Source organism: Camelus ferus, chromosome 19 (genome assembly GCF_009834535.1).
Source record: "Camelus ferus isolate YT-003-E chromosome 19, BCGSAC_Cfer_1.0, whole genome shotgun sequence".
NCBI lineage: Eukaryota > Metazoa > Chordata > Mammalia > Artiodactyla > Camelidae > Camelus > Camelus ferus.
The window spans coordinates 1,141,899-1,165,443 of record NC_045714.1 but is presented as its reverse complement, the minus strand read 5'-3'; the positions used below and the strand labels follow the sequence as shown (position 1 = coordinate 1,165,443).

The window sequence follows — 23,545 nt, the reverse complement described above, 5'->3', positions numbered from 1 at the left end:
TACCTCCACGTGTCTAAATAGTATGATCATACTGCTATTCGTTTGTCTTTCATTTTTAGAAATTTTCAGATGACTTCCTTCCTACAGTATTTAGATCTTGCCCATCCAAACACACGCTTCCGCTTTTCCTAAAGTTAATGAAAAACTGCCTCATTTAATGGTTTGAAATACTGAACATATATCTATGTGTACACACACACATGTAATTCTCTCTTACTCTCTGATAGAGCTGAAACCATTCTCCTAATACAATAATATATCAGTTTCAGTTTGTTTGTTTGTTTCTCATCCTCTTCTCACCTAGATAGTCGCTCAGTTGTCAACCTGGCCCTTCCTTTCCCATTACTCTGGACATTCCTTTTGTCCCTCTCCTTGTAAGATGTCCTGTTTCCTGGATCCTATGTTTTCCTCTTTTAAAAAATTTTTTAAATTGCGGTTAAATCTATATAACTCAAAATTTGCCATTTTAACCATTTATTAAGGTTATTTAACCATTATTCAGTGTCATTAAGTACATTCATAATGTTGTGCAACCATCATCATCATCTATTTCCAAAACTTTTTCATCACCCCAAAGAGGAATTCTTTAGCCATTAAGCAATAACTCCCAATTCCTCCTTCACCCCAGCCCCTGGTAACCTCTACTCTATTTTCTGTCTCTATGAATTTGCCTGTTCTGGATATTTCCTATAAGTGGAATCATGTAATATTTTCCTTTTGTGCCTGGCTTATCCCACTTAGCATAATGCGTTCAAGGTTCATCCATTTTGTTTATTCTGTTTTCTGGTTGAATAATATTCCGTCGTAAGGACAGTCCAAATTTTGTCTACCCATTCATCTATTGATGGACAGACACTTTGGTTGTTTCTACCTTTCGGCTACTGTGAATAATGCTTCAGTGAACACTGGCATATAAACATCTGTTTTCAAAACTTTTAGGTATATACTTAGGAGTGAAATTGTTGGATAATATGGTAATTCTATGGTTAGCTTTTTGAGGAATTAAAGTTTTCCTCAAATAGCCAAACGTTTCACGGTGGCTGAACCATTTTATGTTCCAACCAGCAGTTCCCCCACATCGTTGCCAACAATGATTATTTTCCTTTTTTTTTTTATCATAGCCATCCTAGTGGGTGTAATACGGTATCTCATTGTGGTGTTGGGTTTTTTAATCTCATTGTGGTTTTGATTTGCATTTTTCTAATGACTAATGATGTTGAATATCTTTTTGTGTGTTTTTAGCCATTTGTATATCTTCTTTGGAGAAATGTCTAGTCAAATCCTGTGCCCATTTTTGGGGGGAGAGTAACTAAGTTTATTTATTTTTAATGAAGGTACTGGGGATTGAACCTAGCACCTCGTGCATGCTAGGCACGTACTCTACCACTGAGCTATACCCTCCCCCACCTCTGCCCATTTTTTATTTGGGTTGCTTGTCTTTCTGTTGTTTAGTTTTAGGAGTTCACTATATATATTCTGGGTGTTAAAGCCTTGTCAGATATATACACTCTGCACATATTTTCTCCCATTCTGTCAGTTGTCTTTTCACTTTCTTGAGAATGTCCTTCAATGTACAAAAGCGTTTAGTTTTGATGAAGTTCTACTTGCCTACTTTTTCCTTCTGTTGCTTGTGCTTTTGGTGTCACATCTAGAATCTGTTGTCAATTGCAAGGTCATAAAGATTTACCTCTATGCTTTCTTCTAAGGAATTTATGGTTTTGGCTCTTATATTTGGGTCATTGATCCATTTTGAGTTCATTTTTTATATAGGGTAAGGTAGGCATCCAACTTGACTTTTTTTAACACGTGGAAATCCAGTTGTCTCAGTGCCATTTGTTGAAGAGACTATTCTTTCCCCACTGAATGGACTTGGCACTTATGAAAAATCAACTGGCCATAGATGTTTGGTTTTGTTTGTGGACTCTCAGTTATAGCCAAGTGGTCTTTCTGTCTGTTCTTACGCCAGTACCATACATTTTGATTACATTATTTTTGCACTAAGTTTTGAAATCCGGAAGTCTGAGTCCTCCAACTTTGTTCTTTTTCAAGACTGTTTGGCTTTGGGGCCTTCTTTACAATTCCATACGAATATGAGAACCAGCTTTTACATTCCTGCAAAAAAGGCCATTGGAATTTTGATAGGATTTGCACTGAATCTATAGATCACTTTGGGCAGTGTTGACATCTTAACAATATTGTCTTCCTACCCATGAATATTGCCTTTCCATTTATTTAGGTCTTCTTTCATTTCTTTCAGCAATGTTTTGTACTTTTCAGTATGTAAATCTTTCACCTCCTTATTTAAATTCATTCCTGGGCATTTTATTCTTTTAGATGCCAGTGTAAATGGAACTGCTTTCTTAATCTCCTTTTTGGATTGTTTGTCATAGGTATGTAGAAATACAAATAATTTTTGCCTGTTGATTTTATGCCCTGCTACTTTATTAGCCCTAGCTGCTTTCTTGCAGATTCTTTGTATGTGTTGTTATCTGTCATCTATGAATAGAGGTAGTTTTACTTCTTCCTTTCCAGTTTGGACTCTATTTTTCTTATGAAATTGCCCTGGCTAGAGCTACTGGTACAATACTGAATAGCAGTTGTGAGAGTGGGCTTCCTTGTCTTGTTTCTGATCTTAGGGGGAAAGCTTTCAGTCATTTACTGTTGAGTACATTAGCTGAGGATTTTTTTGGTAGATGCCCTTTGTCATGTGGAGGAAGTTCCTTTCTATTCCTAGTTTTCTGAATGTCTTTATGGTGAAAAGATGTTGGGGTTTTGTCAACTGCCTTTTCTACGTCAATCGAAATGATCATGTTTTCCCCCTTCATTCTAGTAATGTGGCATATGATACAGATTGATTTTCTTATGTTGAAAAGACATAGCCTCGCATTCCTGGGATCTTGCTTTTTTGATTTACTCTCTCATGTTGATGGAACACATCCTCCAGTGGCTTCCTGAGGAAAGGAGCACAGAAGGTAAAAGTTTGAAACCTTGTATGTTCAAAAATGTTCTGCCTTCATATTTGATTGACAGTGTGGCTGGGTACGAATTCTAGGGTAGAGATAACTTTCCTTTGGAATTGTAGAGACACTCCTCCTTTCTCTTGCTTCCAGCATAGCTATTGAGAAGGTCAGTGCTACTGTGATTCATGTTCCTTTGGATGTGACCTGTTTTATCCTCTCTGGAAGCTTTCAGATCTTTTCTTTGTTCTTATTTTTCTGACATCTCACAATAATGTAGGTTGGTGTCGTTCCTTTTACGTCCATTGTGCTGGGCATTCAGAGGGAACTTTTGATTTGTCCCTCAAGCCTGAAATTTCCTCTTTTTTTTAAGTTTGTTTTCATTTTATATAATTTGTTTTCTCTGTTCTCTTTTGTTGGGATTCTTATTAGCTGTATATTGGACTTCCAGTTAGTCCCATAATTTTTTTTATTCTTTCCCATTTTCATCTCTTCTTTTATTCTACTTTCCAGGCAATATCAACTTTATCTTTCAATTCTTGTGTTGAATGATTTTATCTCTGCCATCACAATTTAAATTTCCAAAAGTCCTTACTTGTCTCTCAATGTCTCTTTTCCTTTTATAGCAGCCATGGCCAGTAGAGGATTAGCTTCCGACAAGTGGAAGGATCAATTCTTTCACTGTGATAGGTGGCGAAGAAGGAAGGATGGATGTAGGTAGGGGAGACTGTCAGGTGAGGTGGCAGGAAGGAGGGGTGTTCATTCTTATGACTTCCATTTGCTCTGTGACATAGATGGTGAGGACAACTATTGAGACAACAGGGAAGGTAATAGGGTAGGAGGAGGTTTGAGGAGCACTGAAAAGGGAAGTCAAAGCTAATTCCCTACCCCCTACCCCAAAACTCCAGGGGCAGCCCTAAGGGTTTACCCTGAAGCCAGAGACCATTAGTCAACCATGGCACCAAACTGCTCACTCAGGTAAGTTCTTCGTCAGGTGTAGAGAAGATGGGCTCCTGAACAGCACTATGGTTGGTATTCTGGAAGAGAGCAGGGCAAAGGAATTAAGTATGTTAACAGCAAGGGGCTGATGTGATTGAACATTTCTGCCACCTTCCCATCTGCTCACAGCATCTCTGGGAAACTTAATAAACTCCACCTATTCAGTGTGACATTTCCCCACCTGAAAATTTGAGATTATTTTAAAAACCAGAGGCTTCACTGAATTTTCTGCCCTTGACCATTTATAAATTGTCAAGGATCAGGCTGCTTTCATGCTGTTCTTAGGGGGTTCTGTTGTTTATATTTCTCTAGGTTGACAAATATACCCATTTATCTTTATCCTCTATTTCTTGTCTTTAAAATTGAAAAAAATCAAATTCTTTAGGACCTCCAACAGCAAAGAGCATGCTTTATTCTCTTCAGTAATGACACTGATACTCATTCTGTGTTCTTCTGGATGTTTTATCACCAAACAGAAACAGACTCTGATGGCAAATCATTTAATTCTTCAAGTTTATTTATGTTGTTTCATTACACTGACAAAATACACCACATTTTGTTTTCTCCTGCAAGAGTCAAGAGTCACTTTATCTTAAACCAGAAGATTCTCTTAAAGAACACGCACATGTGTGTGCACACACACACTCAAGAGGCAAGTACAAAAAACTCCACCAAAGTGCATATGAATGAAAGTGCAAACAGGCTTCATTTTTGAACTCTGAGATCATTCTCTCTGCTCCAGAAATTAAACAGAATGCTTCTTACTGCCCTTGGGCGGAACAGGGCAGGGGATGGGAGAAGCTTGCCAGGGGCCAAAGTGTAGGCAGTTCCTGCTGCTGGAGAGCAGGGTGGAGGGCACAGGGCAGTGGTGCCCACTCCCTCCCCTCACTGCGCTCCCAGGTCAAGGTGCAATGATCTCACTTTGGGAAGGAATGGGGGTGAAGGGGCAGTGGGGTGGTCAGCAGGCAGAGTTCTTTCTCTATTTTTTATGATTTGGTTTCCTTCGAGAGTTGACAGTGATACAGAAAGTGATGAGGCTTCACAGTTCGGAGGCCTGGGGGCTCTTTTCTTCAAGGCCCCTGGTCCATCCTGCCTTTTCCATAGACAAGCATTGGGACGGCGGTGGGCAGACCCACGTGGCAAAGTCACCCCAGCTGCTCTCCTTAGAAGAGGTGAGGCCCCACAGCACGGCTGAGCGAACTTGCTGTCTTCTCTCCACAACGCAGTCAAAGAGCATCCCTCCTCAGTTTCACAGACAAGCACCCAAGGCCACGGAGCTGCTGGGTTTCACCACCACCCAAGCAACCAAGATAGAGAGGCTCAGACTTGCTCCTCCTTACTCTTGGCCAAAGGACCCCCCCCCACCCCCGCCGTGCAGTCTCTGTAAACCCAACCCCCGCGAGGCAGGGCCTGGCCAGCCCTCCCAGGACAGCGTTGCCTCTAAGGACCGTCTGAAGCCCTGCGGCAGTTCAGCTGGGGGCTGAGTGGCTGCCCCGGCCTCTTCGAGAGAGGGTCCCCTCCTGGGCTGGGGCAGGAACTTAATAGAACTTTGGGTTTCCCACTTCTGCAGGAAACGTAAAGCTTCCTGTTTGAACAAGAATAGCCCTTGACATTTTCCCCACGCCGAGCCTCACGTCTGCACCGACAAACACTCCTGAGAGCGCCTGCCCTGAGTGCGCGCGTGCACACACACACACACATACACACACATCAGGCGCTGGAGAGAAGGTGCCTGGGGAAGGCCCAGCTGCATATCCTGCAGGCCCATCTCAGCACCCGGGGCCGCAGGAGCTTGGTGGTGACTCCTCGCCTCAGTGTGTGAGGCCAGCTCTTGCTGGGGCCTCTGCCCCCACCAGGTTTGGCAGTGGCTCACTGGAGGCGAGGCCCCTGCTTGGACAGAAAGGTCAAAGTCCCAGAGCCCCAACAGGTACCCAGCTGGCAGTGCAAAGCAGATGGAAAGGCATAAGGGACACAGAGAATTCAAGGACAGAAGAATTCACCTTCCCAGCTCCCAACTTCGAGGGGTCTTTGTAACACTCCCCAAGACATTCAAGGGACAGATTGAATATGATGTTTTGTTGAGGGGTGTGCTAGGCAGACTGCTACATTCCCAGGGCAGGAGGCCTGGCAGGCATGGGGTCCTGACCCCCAGGGAAACACCTCAGCTGAGCCCCATGGCTGCAGAGAAGGATGCTACGTGCAGTTTTGAGGGCCGCCATGCCTGCCGGAGCTGCCCCACTGGGCAAAGGCCTGAGATTATCTGATGTACCCTGGGGCTGGCTACCTAGCCGGCCAGGCTGCCTCCTCTCCACACTTGACACAGGAGGGGTGCATGGGGAACATCCGTGGAAACTTAACCTCTGCTACAGACATTAAACAGGCTCTAACCACCTGCTCTGCTGGAAACAGGACTGGGCATGAAACACTGAAATGCCACGTGGCCCAGAACTGGGCATGTTAAAGAAGGCATCCTGGCTCCGAATCCTCCACTTCTGGACAAAAGGGAGAAAGGCGGACATACCTTCCCGATCGACCCTATGAAGATATGTCTCTGGGGCTCACCCACCCAGCGAGGGGGGAAGAGCCGGTAGGGTCTGGCTGGGCTGTGGCTGGGGGCGCTGCCTGGAGAACCAGGCAACAGAACAAGGGGAGCAAAACCAGCAGACAGAAAGTAGGGAGGTGTTTTTGAGTAAATACATACGGGGCAGGGTCGCTTCCTGGTAGGAGGAAAGGAGACAAGGCAAGAAAAGCACAGAGAGATGCCGAGAAGAAAAGGGCCTCAGACTGGAGGACTCCCGTTCTACTAGACTTCTTGACTGCTGACAGAACAACCCTTGGGGATGAAACAAGTTGGCTGGAGATGTGGGGCGGCCATAGGTGGGGCACCTCCGACCTGCTCCGTCAGTAATGCTCCCCTTGCCCGGTCACAGCCTCACCGGTGTGCCTGGTGGCAGATGATCTCCAGGACTTGAGGGGGGGGCTAGGACTCCATTCTCCCCAGGGTTCCTCTGCTCTCCTGCAGAGGCAGACCCGGAGAGAGGGACCACCCCTGGTAAGGTACCAAGGGCAGTGGGGCATAGATGGGGTATGAGGGACTCAAGGCGGGAAGGAGGCATCAGCTGCAGAGAGAGGGCCAGCGCTGAGCCAGTCACTTTAAGGAGTCATCCGCGTTTTTGAACATGAGAATGGCGTTATAGATCTTCAAGGCGGGGCCCAGCTTGACGCTCATGATCTTCACAATGTCAGCCTGTGTCAGCAAAAGGAAGGCCTCGCCGTCAATCATCTGAGGGGTTGCGGGAGGGCGGTGGAAAGCGGAGAAGGTGGAGAGGGTCACAGGGAAGGAGGAGGGCAGGGATATGTGTGGGGAGTGGGGAGGGGAGAAAGAAAATTGGAGTCAAGGACCAATGGGGGAAAGGAAGGAGGAGGGAGGGGGAGAAGAAGGAAAAGGAGAAAGGACAAGGGAGGGAGAAAGGAAAAAAGGAAGACAGCAATGGGGACAGAGAAGGAGAGAAAGATATCCACTGGTTCCCCACGTTCACACACACACACACACACACACTCCTCTTTCTGCTGACTGGTCTGGATTTCAGTGTGTATTTGCATAACGTCTTCTGAGTCCTCACTGACAGTGGCTTCAAAAAACCTGCTGTGACTGTCCCCACCCAACCCACTGCTCACTCTCAGTGCTGCTATGGTAAACAGGCAGATACTGTGGGCATTCCAACACCATGCAGGCTGAGCTCTACCATGTTACCTATGAGCTATTCTTGAGAAGAGGTGGGGAAGAGAGGAAGAGGGAAAGACAGAGATTTAATCTGAATCCAACTAAGCCTCTGCATCTGACGTCAGTTTATAGGAAACACAGGGGAGAGTGAAGCTAGTTAAATGACACCATGAGGAAGCAATGAGACGGATCCAGGACACATTCTCCAAGACTTTTTCCAATGTCATGAAAAAAGAGAAAGAAAAAAAAAAAAGGAGGAAAAAACCACTCTAGAATAGAAGATATTTAAGAGACATCACAACCCAAATCAATTATGTGGACCTTGTTTGGGTCCTGGCTCAAAAACACCAACTGAAAAAGATATTCTGGGCACAAGCAGGGAAATTTGAATACACACTGGGTCTCGGGTGATATAAACGAGTTACTGTCAATTTGTTTGGTGGGATAACAAGTTTGTGGTTATGGAGAGAAAGACTTGTTTTCAGATGCATGCTGAAGTACCCGATGAAATGTCAGGATGGCCATTATTTACCTAAAACGACTTCATCTAAAAACAGGTGAAGCAAATATGGAAACTGCTGATAATTGTTAATTCTACAGGAGAGGTATAGGAGTAGGGGAAAGGAGGGGAGAAAGCAGCCACGGAGGAGGCAATGAGATGAAGAGAGCCAGGGAGGGAGGAGGTGGGGCTAGGGATGGGGTGGGGGTGGGGTGGTGAGCACGCAGGGCACTGCCTCTCTGGGGATGGGTTGGCTGGGCTGGAGAGCCTCTGGGCAGGAGGTCCATGCAGCTCCTGGTCCCACCATTGAGCTTGAAGAACCCCCTCCTCTGGGTACTGGGACCCCTTTTTCGAAGAGGCATCCTTTCTATGCTCCTTCCTTAAGAATCATGGCAAATGAAACACTTCTATGCTGTTTCTTATGTGCTCAGCACTGTTCCTAAACACGTTTCATATATTAACTGATTTAATCCTCACAACAGCCCTCTGAAGCAGTACCAGTATTACCCCCATTTTACAGATGAGGAAACTGAGGCAGAAAGGCTAAGGAGTTTGCTCTCATCATGTTATGCTGGGCCATGAACACAATAGATGCCAATAATTATTTGCTGAATAAATTAAATGAATACACAAGAGCTACAATAAAGGTGATGAAGAGGGAACTAGGCACTTTCCTTAGCACCATCAGTGATGACTACCAGACTGTACAGACTGCCCATAAGACCATCTCTCTGATATGCTCTAGTTTCTCATTCACAAAACATCCCTCTAATGACTGATCTATGCCCCAGCTGGAAAGTATCCTGACTCATGTCCCTGAAAGCATCAGCTCAGCCAGAGAAAGCCTCCTCCCTCAAGCGTGGTCCTCCCTGGGGAAATTGATGATGTGGACCAGATCCTGGAAAAGGCAATCCTCAGACCCTGCAAAGGTCCTCCTCCACCCTGAGATTCTATTTGATGCTGGTGGTCCACCAGCACACCTTCCCAGCTTTTGCCATTGCTTTTTTGTATCACAGATCAGATGTACCGAGATACATAGCAGATGTTCCCGGGAGAGATAGACCTTCTCCTAAAAAAGGATCGAATTCTGGGGTGGCTGTGCAGCTGGCTAAATCATTGCACTTGAAGAGCATTGATTTACAACCTGTTGTCACCTAAAGGAAGATCTCTAATGGGTGCCACGTGGCTCTGCTCTGTCTCATTAAACATGTACAGTGAAGATTTGCTTGAAGACACTGAAGGCTTATTTATCAAAAGTACAAGCTGTATGAGGCTGGAAAGCCTTATTAATATCAGAGATGACAGAATCAAGATTTAAAACAATGAGACTATGAAACCAACAAGATAATATTTAATAGGGATAAGTGTAAAATTTTACATTAGAGTGATTAAAAAAACCAGTGGTACAGGTAACACACTGGAAAATTTGGTTGGAATATAATAGATAATTGATATAAAAGGTATTTGCGGACTTTGAGGAACTCCAAACTGGCGTGATGTGGCTATGATAAAGCTAGTGCAAACTAAAGGTTTGCTAATAAACATACAGAGTTCAAATATAGAGAAGAAAACCACCCAAATGCCCATTAACAGGAGAACTGTGGGATAGTCATAAAATGCAGCACTGCTCAGAAGTAAAAAGAAACTAACTGCTGGTGTACAAAGTAACATGGATGAACCTCAAAAACATTACACTGAAGAAAGACAGACACAAGAGTATGTGCTGTATGACTCCATGTATATGAAGTTTCAAGAATAGGTAAAACTAATTTATATGGTTGCCTGTGAGAGCGGAGACTGACAAAAAGGGCCAAGAAAGAACTCTCTGGTATGACGGAAATGTTTTATATCTTGATTGACATATTGGGTTCAGGGTGTATACATTTCACAAAACTTGCAGAATTGTACTTTTAAGATGCGTGCATTTCACTCCATGAATATTTTACCTCCATTGAAAAACATCTAGGTGTCGGTTCGTCAGTTGTAACAAAGGTGCCCCTCTGGTGGGAAATGCTGATAGCAGGGGAGGCTGTGCATGTGTAGTGGGGCTGGGGGTATATATGGGAACTCTCTGTACCTTGCTTTCTTAGTTTTGTTGTGAACCTAAAACTGCTCTTCAAAAAATAAGTCTTTTTAAAAACAAAAGCAAGAAACACCTAGGGGAGCAGCAGCCCAGGGTGCTCTGTGTGGGTTAGAGGGCATCTGAAACATGGGGCGCAGCTCTGGACACACCCTTTCCAATAAGAAGATCACCAACCCAGACAGCAAGCACCCAGTTTGGGGAGGCCTTTGGGCGCTCCAGCACACAAGGATCTGACGAAGACATTGGATGCACTGGGCCTGGATAAAGAGACTATTCCAGGGAAGGGGGAGCAGACGTCTTTCTCTTGGGCACCTGGCCTGTAGGTGGCGTCTGTGGGAGGCTGAGGCCACACTCCCCTGTGTGAAGCAGGTGCACGTACTCTTTGGAAGGAAGATCTAAACAAACTCAAAAGGTCCCTTCCAGTTTCAAACACTACAGATTAGGAGAGTCAAGGTAAAGTTCTTTCTTTAAGGACAACTACACACTGGAAGTCAGAACTACCACTGGCGGAGCCCTAGCTGTATGTGGGTACAGTGATGTGATTTACGTATTACTGTACCGTATTGCTATATAGTAATAGATATGCTGGTAATACGGTTACACTAGACATTCTGGTACACGATCCACTCATCATTTCCATTGCTCACATGGCCCTGCAAGATAGTCATCATTATACCCACTTTATCTCCATTTTACAGATGAGAAGACATAGACTCAAAATTTAAATTCTAATCAGCAGAACTAAGATTCAAACCCAAATGTCTACAAAGCTAGTGTTCTTTTCCCTAAAACTCACTGCTTCTCATCTTCGGTAAGCATTTGGGTCTTGATTTTAAGTGTGTTAGGATCTTGCGGTAAATGGCAACACCTGTGCCATTCAAAATACACCTTAACTGGCTGTTACTGGGGAAGCTAAATTTGGAAAACAAAAGTCTGAGCAAAGGAGTGAATGGAATCCTGTTTCAGGACTGTTTTCACTTCCTGAGGATGGTCTGAACACAGAGGGTTCCGTTTGCAAGCTGGGCCATGGTCAGTACCGGATTTTTCTCAAAGACATGGGTCACTATGACTGGTCCCCATCAGGTGGGACCAATGAGAGCCCTCCCCAGCTGGGGGTGGTGCTGGGGAGGGCACCTGCCTCCTGCCGCCTCAGTCACGGTGACCCTCCTCTGTCCCCACTCTGTACCTTACCTCATCTTTGAAGAGCCGTGCTTGGTCCTCACAACCTGTCAGGGTCTGAACGAAGCCGAAGACCTTGGAAACCAAAGAAGACATGTTGCCAAGGGGACAGGGCTCAAGAGTGTAGGGAAGAGGAGAGCCCAGGAGGCCTTGGTGCCTTCTGGGCTGTGACACTGTTGCTTTTTCTTATCAGCCTGACAGGATCCTACGACTCTGTGCTGCTGGGTATGTGAGGTGAGGCCCTTTGCTCCCAAGGCCCAGGGCTGAACCTGTCTCTCCTGCTGGACTTCCAGCTGGACCAGCAGCATGCCCCCTGCCCCATCCACCAGGATGGGCCTATCAAACCCCGCAGGGCAGCGGGGAGGGGACTGTGGACCGGAGAGATGAGCAGGAGGTTAGAGGTTGTGTCAGGAGCAGGGTGTGCTCTGTCTGACAGGGACCTTTCCTCAGCCCTCCCGCCAGGGTGTGGTGGGGCAAAGCAGAGGCAGAGGGAGAGGGAGGGGCCCTCGCCCCTCACCTCATCGATGGTCCACTTGGCGACTGTTGAGGCTGAGATGCCCGCCACGCCCGGCAGCAGCTTGCAGTGCTGCTCCCAGCATACTGACAGTGATCGGTCAGGGTGGGCCGACAGGGCCGACATGAAGAGGGACTGGTGCATGATGTCGGTGGTCAGTGCTGGAAGGCAGAGGCAGAGGCTGGCAGGCCGAGGCAGAGGACTAACTTGGTCCCCAAAGCCCACTCATACCCAGGCCACCTGGGAGCCTGGCTGGCAGAGTGGACAGGATCACAGCTCCCTCTGACAGCCCTGCAGAGCCAACAGGCCAGTGCAGATCTCCTGACTCCCTTGTGGCAAAGTAGGTTCCTCACGTTATAGACTGAGTAGAATGACCCTACCCGCATCCCTTTGAGGCTGCATCACCCTAGGAGCTACAAGGATGCTCTTCTCTCCTGGTGCGGCTGCAGCATCCTGGAAACACTGCTGTCTAGATACCCTGCATCAAAACGGCCTCCAACCTCCAGGCAACCTCAGCTCTGACATCAAAAGTCCATTCTGTTTGCCCTCCTTTTCCTAAGTCCTTTTGGGCCCCAGCCAATTCCTGCAGCGTCAGGGGGATTCTGTTTGAGAATCAGAATCAGCCTGTCCAGTCTGAGGTGCACCCCCAAGACACTGACACTTGCCTCAAGTTCCCTTCTTTCCCCACCTCCGCATCCCAGCCCAGTCTGGTTCCTTGCCTGCGTGCCAGCCCCTGGGCTACTCTGGCACCTGTAGGATGATCCCTGACCCACTCGCCAGCTCCACATTATTTGTCACTCTGCTTCCTGATCTGGTCCTTCAATCCCTGGCCCCTGACCTCCAGCCTCAAAGCGGCTCCATGATTTGATGAGGGACCCTGAGACCTGGCTTCCTCCTTGGCCAGGCCTGGGGCCTGTCTGCTTGGAGTTCATCTACTTTTGGTGACTCTGACAAATGTAGCCCCTGCCCACCTTACCTGCCTTGACTGGCCTTGGGCCATGTGGCCACTTTCCCATAGGGCTTGCCCTGCTTCTGCCCAGAGGCCAAGAGAGCTGGCTCTTTCCTGTTCACTTGGTGCTAATTCTAGACTCTCATGAACGTGACCTTTCACCACCCTCTTCCCGCAGGCCCACCCTGCACATTACACTGTCCTTCCGTCTCTCCCCCTTGCTTCAGTCTTTTGCCTTGACTCCCCTGCACCTCACAATCAGCCTCAGAGCCTCTAGGATCTCGTTTCCAGCCCCACTGACTGTTCTGTAACTGCCTGCCTGCTGCCTCTCTGCTCATCAGCTCAAAGCCAAGCTCCTGTCCACACCCAGAAGAGCCCCACCCTCAGGACAACCAGGGAGCCTGCAACCATGGCACAGCCCAGCCAGCCGTCCCAGGACAGCCTGGAACTCCTGTGACAGTTCCACCACTAGCACTTCCTCTACCTGGCCATGGGTTTGGCCTCCTGCCCACCCAGGTGCCCCTCTTGCAGCCCTGTGTCTGGTGCTCCATGTACCATAGTGAGGAGTCTGGGAGCTGAGCCCCTTGTCTTCCCCGGAGCACAGGACGGGAGCTTGCACAGGCTGCCCTGGTGTCTTATCTAACTGCAGAACATCCAGCTGTGGGTCAGAAACAGCTCCTCTTGTTCTCTCTCTCTTTTTTTTTTCCAGGGGGTGGGGCGCTATCAAACAACAGAAATTTATTCCTCACAGTTCTGGAGGTTGGAAGCCAAAACCAAGGTACCAGCAGATTTGGTATCTGGTGAAGACCCACTTCCTGACTCAGGCTGCCATCTTCCACTGTGTCCTCCTTGGCAGAAGTGGCAAGGGAGCTCTCGGGGGGTGGGGGGTCTCTGATAAGGGTACTAATCTCATTGGTGAGGGCTCCACCCTCATGATCTAGTCACCTCCCAAAGTCCCCTCCTCCTAATACCATGACATTGGGGATTAGATTTCAACATATGAATTTGGGCAGGGACACAAACATTCTTTGTCTATAACACTATTATTGGAACTTAATAACCATGTGCTGACTAGGTGCTGCGGAAAGGCAAGGGGAAGCATGGAGGGTGGGAGGGGAGGATGCAGTGTAACAGAAAACACAAACTGGGCTCAGAATCAGGAAATGGGGTTAGCTCCTTACCAACTTGCTTTTTGATCTTGGGCACATCACTTAACATGGGCCTCAGTTTCCCCATCTTTAAATGAACTAGTTGGGTAAGGAAATCTCTGCAGTTTCCTCTTGTTCTTTCAAACAGCTGATACTCATGGGGTTCAAATGGCCCTGTGAGCAGGGTGAACACAGCTGAGTACTGTCCTCTCCTGGAAGCCCTCCCCTGGGAGCTGTTCACCAGTAAACCCACACTGAGGGGTCTATCCACGGATGTGTGAGAAGCCTCCTCTGGAACAAAACCCAGAGTAACCAGTGTCCCCTCTATACGAGAGCCAGTTGGTAAAACGGGAGCCCTGAACAGAGCTCAGAGACCTGGGCTTTGTCCCGTGCTCTGTCCCTGAAGTGCCTCAGGATTTAAGTGAGTCCTTCCTGGTCCTCTCTGGGCCACAGCCTGTCTCTGGAAAGACCTCCCGAGTCCTCAGGATCATTCTGGAAATGCACACAGCAGGCAAGAGCCCTCTGGCGGGCAGAACATGGCCCTGCAATGGAAGCGCACCAGGTACACCAGGCGTGGAGAGAAGAGGTGCCCACTTAGGTCCCATCCCCAAAGTCCTCACTCCGAGGGCCAGAAACAGGCTAAGACCCTCCTCACTCAGGCCCAAGGCTGTAGGAACTGCCTTCTGTTTCCCTCAAGAGGAAACAGTAGGGACAGCAGCAAGAGGGAGTCAGGGCCAATTATTAGGACTAAATAATAATTCCAGCAGGTTATTAAACACTTCATGTGAACCATCTCATTGAAGCCTCCCACCGCCTTTTAGGATTGGCACTGTTATTATGAGCATTTTACAGATGAGGAAGCTGAGGCTCAGACAGGTGGCGTCACCTGTCTGAGGTCTCACCGGACATAAAAGGCAGTCTGACTTGAGGGCTGTATTTTTAATCACTGTGCTGTATACAGAGCCCAGGTTACAGAGCCTGTTTCTGAGGAATTGGAATAGCCTGGGTCCTGCTCAGAAATTAGGCAATGAACAGGTGATTTCTCAAGGTCTCTTCTTGCCTTAAAATGATGTGCATTCAACTCGACTGAGGCAAGATGCCCAGTGTCCCTGCAGTGTATCAGGCTGAAGATGTGAGATGAATTCGTAATGCAGTGAGGACACTCTGTCCCTTCCCTTGGAGCATGTTATGGGCTGAGTTGTGTCCCACCCCCAGCCCCGCCCCAAACTAATATGTCAAAGCCCTATCCTCCAGTATCTCAAAAATGTGACTGTAGTTGGAGATAGGGCCTTTAAAGAGGTGATTATGTTAAAATGAGGCAATTAGGGTGGACCTTAATCCAATCTGACTGGTATCCTTACAAGAAAAGGAATTTTGGAAACACCCCGGGGGCACACAGGCATAGAGCAAAGATCATGTAGACACAAGCCAGAAAGTGGCTGTCTAAGCTGAGGAGAGAGGCCTCAGAAAAAGCAAACCTGTCGATACTTTGATCTTGAACTTCTAGCCTCCAGCAGTGTGAGAAACTACATTTCTGTTGTTGAAGCCACTCAGTCTTTGGTACCTGGTCATGGCAGCCAAGCTGACTAAGACAAAGTGGGTGGAAAAGTGAACCGACATTCGGGTCAGGTGCTTTCTGTCTGCTATACCAGCAGCAAGTGACAGGTGAAGTCAGACGGGAGTTTGAAGCCCAGCTCGGCCCCTTACAAGGCAAATGACCTTGGGCAAAATGACTTCACTCTCCCAACCTCCCACTCCTCTCCTCTTGGGGCAAAAACATCTAGATGGCTTGTGGGAGTCAGGGGTGGTAGAGGTCAAGCACCTGAAACAGGCCCACAGTAGGTGCTCTATAAACAGTAGTCATAGCCACTATTCTCCCAGGTAGTTGACGTCTGAAAAGCAGGTATTATTCATGTTTTCAAATAAGGAAACTGAGGCTCAGCGATGTTAAGTGGCTTGTTCAAGGTAATACAGCTAGAAAGTGACAGCCATGGCCCCCCTCCCAAGAAGCCCAGAATTGAGAAAAGCAGAGCCGGGTGGTGGTGGGGGCATCCTCCTGCCTCACAGTGCAGAATCAGAAGCCCAGAGAGGCTCTGTGCCTTTCCTGCAGACTCACAGCAAGGCCACAGGTGAAAAGGGGCCAGAATCTGAGGCCCCTCAAGGCCCCACCCTGTGCTCTCGCCACTGCTCTGTATCCCCAAGCATCTTGAATGAAGAGGAGGCTCCCTTCTAGCTTCCCCTCTTGAAACACCCCTGGTGACTCCGCCCACCAATTACTAAGCACTCACTGTGAACAGGGGTGGGGGTGGGGACAGGGGAGTAGAGGACCCAGGACTCACTTGGGAAATCTTCCTTCGGGACCTTCTGATACTTTGAAGGGCGTCCGATCCTGGAGAGAGAGGGACCAGATCCGTCGCAGGGAGTCTGTGCCTGGCCCGGCCCAAGAGGACACGAGGCCCTGCACCCCTGCCCTCCGCACTGGCCGTGATGGCGCGGCTTCTTCCTTAGGGAGAAGCTGGAGAGGTTCCTCTTACGGGCCGAGGCCTCCGTGTCCAACAGCTCTGCCTTCAGCCGGCTCTGGTTCCTCTCGGCCAGGGGGCAGCCTGAGAGGCAATGGTGAGCTGTGAACTTGCCTGTGACGTGGCCAGAGCCGTCACAACCAGGAGTGGGGCACTTCCTGGAGAAGAAGAAGGCTTAAGATGGGCTAAATCTACTTGTTCCTGCATAGCTCTTCCCACTCCTGGCCGCGTCGGAGATCAGTCTTGTGAGCCCTGGTCGGCCACACATGGGTGTAAAATAGGCCCTCTCTGAGCAGTGCCTGGGGGTCTCTTAGCAGGAGCCCCTCACTCACCGGTGGTGAAAGCTGTACTTGGAGGTCCTAGTGTGCGGCAGGCTCCGATAGCTGAGAAGGGGACAGCCCCCAGGGGAGGCAGAGCTGGGTTCTCTCGGTCCTGGAAGGGGAGGAAGAGGAGGTCAGCTCTGGACCCTGGGGGTGGGGATGGGGCAGGGGCGGTGGAGGGCAGGGAAGGAAGTTTCCACAGGGAAGGTCAGCACTAGGAACTAGTTCCCCAGGCACAGGGGCCCTGAGCTAGGCAGGGACACCATTTCCTGTCAGTGGATAGCAGCCCCTCTTTGGGGAATGAGGGGAATGAGGGCTTGGTTCCCATGTACTTTGTGGAAACCTGCAATATCAGAAATCACGTCAGGCAGATTCATGTTATTCTGACTGTTACCCTGTTTCTTCCCCAAGGCTTTGGTGGCTTTTTCAAAGCTCTGCTCATACTTGGAAAACAACAAGAAGGATCAACACCCCCTGTGAAACAGATGGGGGTGACCTCTAACCCCAGCCTGCAGAGGGGACCAGGATTTGATTTAGAGAGCCGCACTGATTCAGCGAACACAGCGCAGCCTCTGAGTCGCTCTGCTAGATGCCGAGAGAGCTCCCCAGGCGTACAGCACCTCCGGAGCTTATGCTCCCAAGTGAGCTTGGCCCTTTACACCTCCAGACCCCAAACCCAGCAACTGTGAAGACCAGAAGCACTGCTAAGTGTAGCAGAGACCCCTGGGGTGGAGAGGATGGGGGACCCCAGAGTTCACTGTGGGCATGTTATGGGGGGGTGCCAGAGCTCAGGGGGTAGGGTCGGACAGCAGGAGGAATGGGTCAGAGTGCCCTGGGGGTACACACGGAGAGGAGGCTGCAGGGGATGCCCTGTCTTGGAGCACCAGCCCGCGGGGTGGATGTCGGGGTGGTCAGCGTCGATCCAGAAGTCATAGGCATGATTCCAGCCATCCAAATGGAGCTAGGGAGGAAAGGCCCTTGGAAGTCAGGTGTTCCTCGTGGAGCCCAGCTCAGCCAGGAGGTTCTCCAGGCTCCAGGAGGCTCTCCCCATCCCTGGGGCCTGTCAGAAGCAAGATTCTGGATTGGAAGAACCAAGGGGCCAACCCCACAATAATCCGTCTCGGCCACCACATTTTCCAAGGGTTTCATTCATTAAGTTACTGGCATCTCCTATCAATCTTTGGAAGAATAAGCATTATTAGGCCCATTTTATGGGCTCAGAGAAGTGAAGTGACTTTTCTAAATTCATAAAGGTTAAGTCACAGAAGAGGCCAGAATGAGATCCAAGATCTATGGCCTTGGGTTTAGAACTCTCTTCCCCACAACACACAGCCTCCCTCATGTCTGGTTCACGCCATGCCCTTGACCTCTGACCAGTCTACAGAAGTTCTGCCCTGTTCACTCCCCTAGCCCAACAGTCCCAGAGCCACCTTTATCCGATGGTCCTCCACATCCTCCACACTGGCCACTCGAATTAAAGCTGGGTTTCTGCGGTCCACGGCCTCCAGCTTCATGTTGACCAGGAAGCCGTGCGGGGGTCTCTGCAGGGGGACAGCAGTCTTCAGGCCCAGACCCAGCTCAGCAGAGCCGAGGCCCCAAGGAGGAAGCCCAGGTGCTGTGCCCAGGGAAACCGCAACCATAGTGGGCACCCAGGGCCCCATCCTGGCTGGCTGAGCGCTCCACACCTTCCTGAGCTGGGCTCTGGGGGCAGGAAGAGCTGACTCACCACCTTGAAGGCCCAGGTGGGCACAGCAGAGGCCCCGGTTTCTTCCAGATATTTCTCCCAACAGAAGCTATCAGGGTCTGGGTAGTCTGGAGGAGAGGATGGCAGCAAAGTCTAGGCACCTAAACTGAGGGAGCTCTCCCCTCCCAGCAGGACCAGGAGCCCAGGAAGGACAGAGGCTGGTGGAGAGAAATCCCTCTGCATCACCACAGCCTGCTCCTCAAAGGGGGCTCCTGAGGCACAAGGGTGCTCATGACCACACAGTCACAGAGCTGTCTGGGAACCCTGGCTCCCACCCCTCTCCTTGGCTGTGTCGCTCCCGCTCCAGCCCTGGCCCCATCTGAACGCCTGTGGTATGTGGGAAGGACACACTTTCTTTGCTCTGGAGTCCTGCTCCCTTCCTGAGGGGAGTCAGCTAACCTTCTTCCCTTCAACCTCAACAGAGCCAGAGTTTGACTGCACTCTCCTAAGATCAAAGGGTTTTCAACTCCCAGGCAAATAAGCTAAGGCTCCAGGACACATCTGTCCCCTCACCCTGCCCCAGCTAATGAGGTGCTGGTAAGGGACCAGGGGAGAGGGGTGTGGGCCAGGCCCGGGAAAGGGTGTGGGCTCGGGCTGCAGCGTCACCTTGTGGAGGGGTGAGGGGCTTTCCTTGCTTCTGGCACCAGCCCACCGGGTGGATGTAGGGGCTGCTGGGATCACACCTGAAACCCAAGAATGCTTCACTGTCCCAGGTGAAACTTTGAGGCCCTGGGCCTGCTGTCCTAGGACATCATGTCTGTAGGGCCCACCCTTGTTTTACTTCTGAGTGAGGGTCAGACAGATGACTAGAGAGAGAGTCAGAAAATTCCAACAGTAACTAAAAACTGTAACATCACCTTAATATCTCAGGGAAAATCATGGATCACAGGGGTTTGCTTATCTTAACCTTGGTATTTTTTAGGTGAAACATTCATTGCCATTGTGTTTCTCATGCTCTGGATCAAATCCACAGGACAGTCAATTACCCCTTTGAGCAATATGTCGGGGCTGGGCCAGAGCCACATGGCGCCTTCCATCCCCTCCACGCCCTGTCCCCCGCCCCTCAGGCCAAGTCTGGGCCCTCCCACTACCAGTAGTCATAAGTGTCGTCCCAGTTGTCAAAGTGCACCAGGAAGCGGCCGTCCACCACGTCGGTCACACTGGCCACACAGATGAGGGATGGGTTCATGCGGTCCACAGCCTCCAGCTTCATGCCCACCTGGAAGCCCAGGGGTGGGGGACTCTGGGGGCAAGAAGCACGGCTGCCACGGCCAGGCCCAGGCCAGCTAGGGCTGGCCCAGGACCCACTGGCAAAGGAAGAGGAGCAGGTTCCCCGGGGGTCATGCCTGGTGGGTGGGCGGAGGGAGGGCAGGAGAAACAGATTGAGAAAGAGGGTCCCTCCAGGGCAGAATCATAACCCCCAGCCCTGAGCCGCTCAGAAACTTCTGGCCTCCAAGGTACTCTTGGAGGAAGCCTCCCTGTGGTAGAAGATGAGTGACAGGGCAGGAGGCTACGCACTCACCCCAAGAGTCTGCCAGGCTGGGCACAAGCCTCCCCTCCCCAGACAAGCTTGGCCCAACTTGGGCTGAGGCAGTTGGGTCAGCAGTGGGGTAGTGAGAAAGGGAGCTGAAGTGAGGCAGGGAGCAGGGAGGGAGTGCAGGGAGGCACCTGCCACGGGTCAGGTAGAAGCTTCAAAAGCCATCACTTCCCTTGATCTTTATAACTACCCTAGGGAGAGGAGTGCATCACCCCATTTTGTAAGTGACTTGCCCACAACCACAGAGCTGGTCAATGGTGGGGCCAGGACTTAAACAGTTTAAAATCTGCATCCCCTGTCACATAAGCTGGTAGAACCCTACCAATCACCTGGGAACCTTTAAGCATGGTACTGGAGCCAGACTGGGGCCGGGGAGTAATTGCCCCTGCCTGAACATCATGGTGCAGCCCCTGCCCACAAGGACCCTGGACTTTTCATATGGTGACAGTTTTACTGGGAGCTCCCTATATCTCTCAGACCTTTGGCTTGAGATTCGGAGATACTTTAACTGTGAGTAAAGTATCTTCGGCTGGCTGCCTTAAACAGAGAGTGAGTGTTGGGACCGGATGGGAGAGCTTCAATGTTGGTCAAAAGGAAGGAAAAAGCTGCTCCCAGAACAGAGGCTTGTACCTGACACCAAGAGCTGCAGAGAGATCCACGCAAGAAAGAACAATGATATCCCAGCACCTAGGCTCCAAGAGGATACGCGGAGGAGAGGATTTCAGTAGTAGGGAGGAGGGAGGGCACTGGGGAAACCAGCTTCCCCTTCAGGCCCATGGCCTGCCCAGTGGGCCCCTCCCCTCTGGTCTAAGACCGGAGCCCAGCTGAGAGCACCAGAGGGGTGAGCGCTCTCTGCTGAGTCAGGTTCCCTGGCGGCTGCAGGGACTCTGTCCTAGGGGCATGTCCACTTGCTGGGGGCACTCACGTGGCTCTGGCTCACAAACAGGTGCTTGGGGGCAGCCTGAGCTCTTGTGCTGCGCAGGTACTGGCTCCAGCTGAACTCCTCCTCCTTGTAACCTAGGCCCCTCGGGGGGATGAACAGAGCACTGTGCAGATAGAGGCTGGACTGTGGCGAGGGCACCCCACACTGAAGCAGCAGGATCAGGCAGGCCTGAGGACCCCACAACCCTCAAGAACCTGCCAAGGGACCCCCTGCCAAAGCAGGACACAACGTGGGTGGATGCTCAAAGAGCCAGGGTGGAGTGGAAGCCCCGGGGGCCAAGTCATAGAAGGATGAGATGCAGAGAGGCTGGCTGTGCAGCGGGAACAGGGAAGGGGGCACCTCAGGGGAGAAGGAACGGGTCTGTGGGCTCACTGCCTCACTGGGACCAACCCGGCTAGGCCTTACCTTTGGGGGGCTGCAGCTTGTGCCCCGTCTTCTCGAACCAGCCAGCGGGATGAATGTCAGGAGAGTTGGCATTGATCCAGAAGTTGTGGCACTCAGAATACCCATCAAAGTGCAGACGCAGGCGATAGCCACACACCTGGCCCCGTAAGGGGGAATCACAGGGCCGCTGATGCCAGCAGACTTGCCACTACCCTTCCCTCACCTCTCCTGGCCCAGCCTGGTGGTCGGAGGGGCGCTGGTGCAAGCAGGTTCCCCACCCCACCCCTCCTCACACTCAGGTTTCCCTGCATCCTGAACTCTGCCCCACAATCCCCTCATTACTCATACTCATTAATGAGTAATGAGTCCATGTACTCATTAGCCCTGAGCTCTGGGCACAAGACAGGCAGATCCTGTGACATCCTCCTGCTTCCTCTGAGCCCTGGACAGAACCCCGAGGGTACCAATCAAGGCTCAGGCCTACATGGGGGGCCCTCAGGACCTTTCCTTCTGCTGCTTTTCTCATGGCTAGGACCTCGGGGAACTGACAGTGGATCTTTGAACATAGTGCCCTGTTCCGTGCCACGGGGCTTGTGCTCAATGCCTCTCATGTCTGGAATGCCCTACTCATTCACAGCTCATCTCTCAAGACTCAGCAAAGGAGACCCTCCCTCTGTGAAGCCACCCCTACCCGCTCAGCGCTCCACTGTCATCACCCCGATGCTGCATCACTGTTTATATGGCTGATTTCCACAAGAGCTGTGAGCTCCTAGGAGGACAAGGACCTTGCTGGACTCATGCCACCATCTCTGCCCTGGGGAACGTTCTTCCTCAGGAACATCACCACCCCAACACGTCGCCTGTTTTGGGTCCATTTATTAGCTTTCTGTGTGTTCCACCTCAATCCCCTATTACACTGTGTGCTTTGGAGGGCAGGGCAGTGTCTCCCTCACTTGAGCCCAGGCCCTCTGTGCCCCCCCCCACCCCCGGCTGGCCCCTTCCATCCAAGCCTCAGCTCACCTCAGCCACAGTGAGGATGAAGTACATGGACGGATGCTGAGGGTCGATGCCTTCCAACTTCATGCCCAGTCTGAAGCCATTCTTGTTATGAGTGACTGCCTGATACTGTCAACGCACAGATGGGAGAAGACCCAGCTTCCCTCAGGCCTTATCCTCGCCCGGTGGGCTTGGGGTGAAGGAACTGCCTTTGGGCCCCACCTGCCTGGTACTATCAAAGGGATAATTTATCTGGGGAGCTTTCATGCAGGGATCTAAAACAGGATAGACTAGCTCCCAGATCCCTCAAAGAACGGACTTCAGGGCTCCCTCTTACCCAAGTCATGGAAAGACCAGTGTATGGAATTGAGTAGAAAGCACCAGAATTCAAAAGTTTGCAAGCCCAGGGATGGGTGAGCCTGGGTCCTACTTCCCTATTTCTTCCCACCCTGGAAACCCCTGACAGTGAGCCCTTTTCTACTCTGGGCCCCTGACCAGTTTCCCCCGCTTCCCTTATGCCAGTCCTCTGAGGGACATCAGGCATGGAAAAGACCAGAAGGCCTGAGTTTGGTGGTGAGTCCCTGGACTGGGAAGGTAAGTTCTTCCCAGGTGGAAACTGTCCAACTCACGTCCTTGAAGAGGCTGACAGGGGCAGTGATGGCCTTCTGCTCCTCAAGGTAGGAGTCCCATGACCAGCCTTCCTTCTTCTCCCCGGGGGCTGTGGACAGGAGATGGACAGGCTGACCCCCGGGCTGCTCCGCGAGTACCACTTTCCTAAGTTCCCTTGACCCACCTCGACCTGAACCTCCAAAACAGACCTTGTCTGTGATCACAGGCTGCCCTCTGGTCCCTTGCAGACATGATGATGCCAGGCCCAGGGGGCCCAGGTGAGAGTTATCTCAGGTGAGGCCACACAAAATTCTGCCCACCCGCCCCTACCCCCAGGCCACTGTCAGCAAAAGCACATACAGCAACTAACTGAGGTTACAGTCTCAGCCACAAGGGACCCTGTTTAATGACAAAGCTGAGTGACAAGTGTTGAGTCAGAGG

The 23,545-nt window shown here is 50.5% G+C and overlaps 1 protein-coding gene across 3 annotated transcripts in view; it reads right to left on the bottom strand.

Annotated features, from left to right (window-relative positions):
- Positions 1-4,452: 4,452 nt before the first annotated feature.
- L3MBTL1 (L3MBTL histone methyl-lysine binding protein 1) overlaps positions 4,453-23,545 on the bottom strand; it is a 33,726-nt gene continuing 14,633 nt past the window's right edge. For 2 of the 3 annotated variants that reach the window (XM_032461198.1, XM_032461200.1), the window contains 14 exons: positions 23,125-23,213; positions 22,520-22,624; positions 21,521-21,656; positions 21,098-21,189; positions 19,727-19,878; positions 19,242-19,318; positions 18,618-18,703; positions 18,322-18,432; positions 17,738-17,852; positions 16,904-17,003; positions 16,392-16,729; positions 11,959-12,116; positions 11,454-11,516; positions 4,453-7,239 (listed from right to left, as the gene is read on the bottom strand). In XM_032461198.1, the coding sequence (XP_032317089.1) occupies positions 7,105-7,239; positions 11,454-11,516; positions 11,959-12,116; positions 16,392-16,729; positions 16,904-17,003; positions 17,738-17,852; positions 18,322-18,432; positions 18,618-18,703; positions 19,242-19,318; positions 19,727-19,878; positions 21,098-21,189; positions 21,521-21,656; positions 22,520-22,624; positions 23,125-23,213 (1,757 nt within the window). In that variant the 3' untranslated portion in view covers positions 4,453-7,104. The remainder of the gene's footprint in view (positions 7,240-11,453; positions 11,517-11,958; positions 12,117-16,391; positions 16,730-16,903; positions 17,004-17,737; positions 17,853-18,321; positions 18,433-18,617; positions 18,704-19,241; positions 19,319-19,726; positions 19,879-21,097; positions 21,190-21,520; positions 21,657-22,519; positions 22,625-23,124; positions 23,214-23,545) is intronic. The other variant, XM_032461199.1, reaches the window with a different exon arrangement.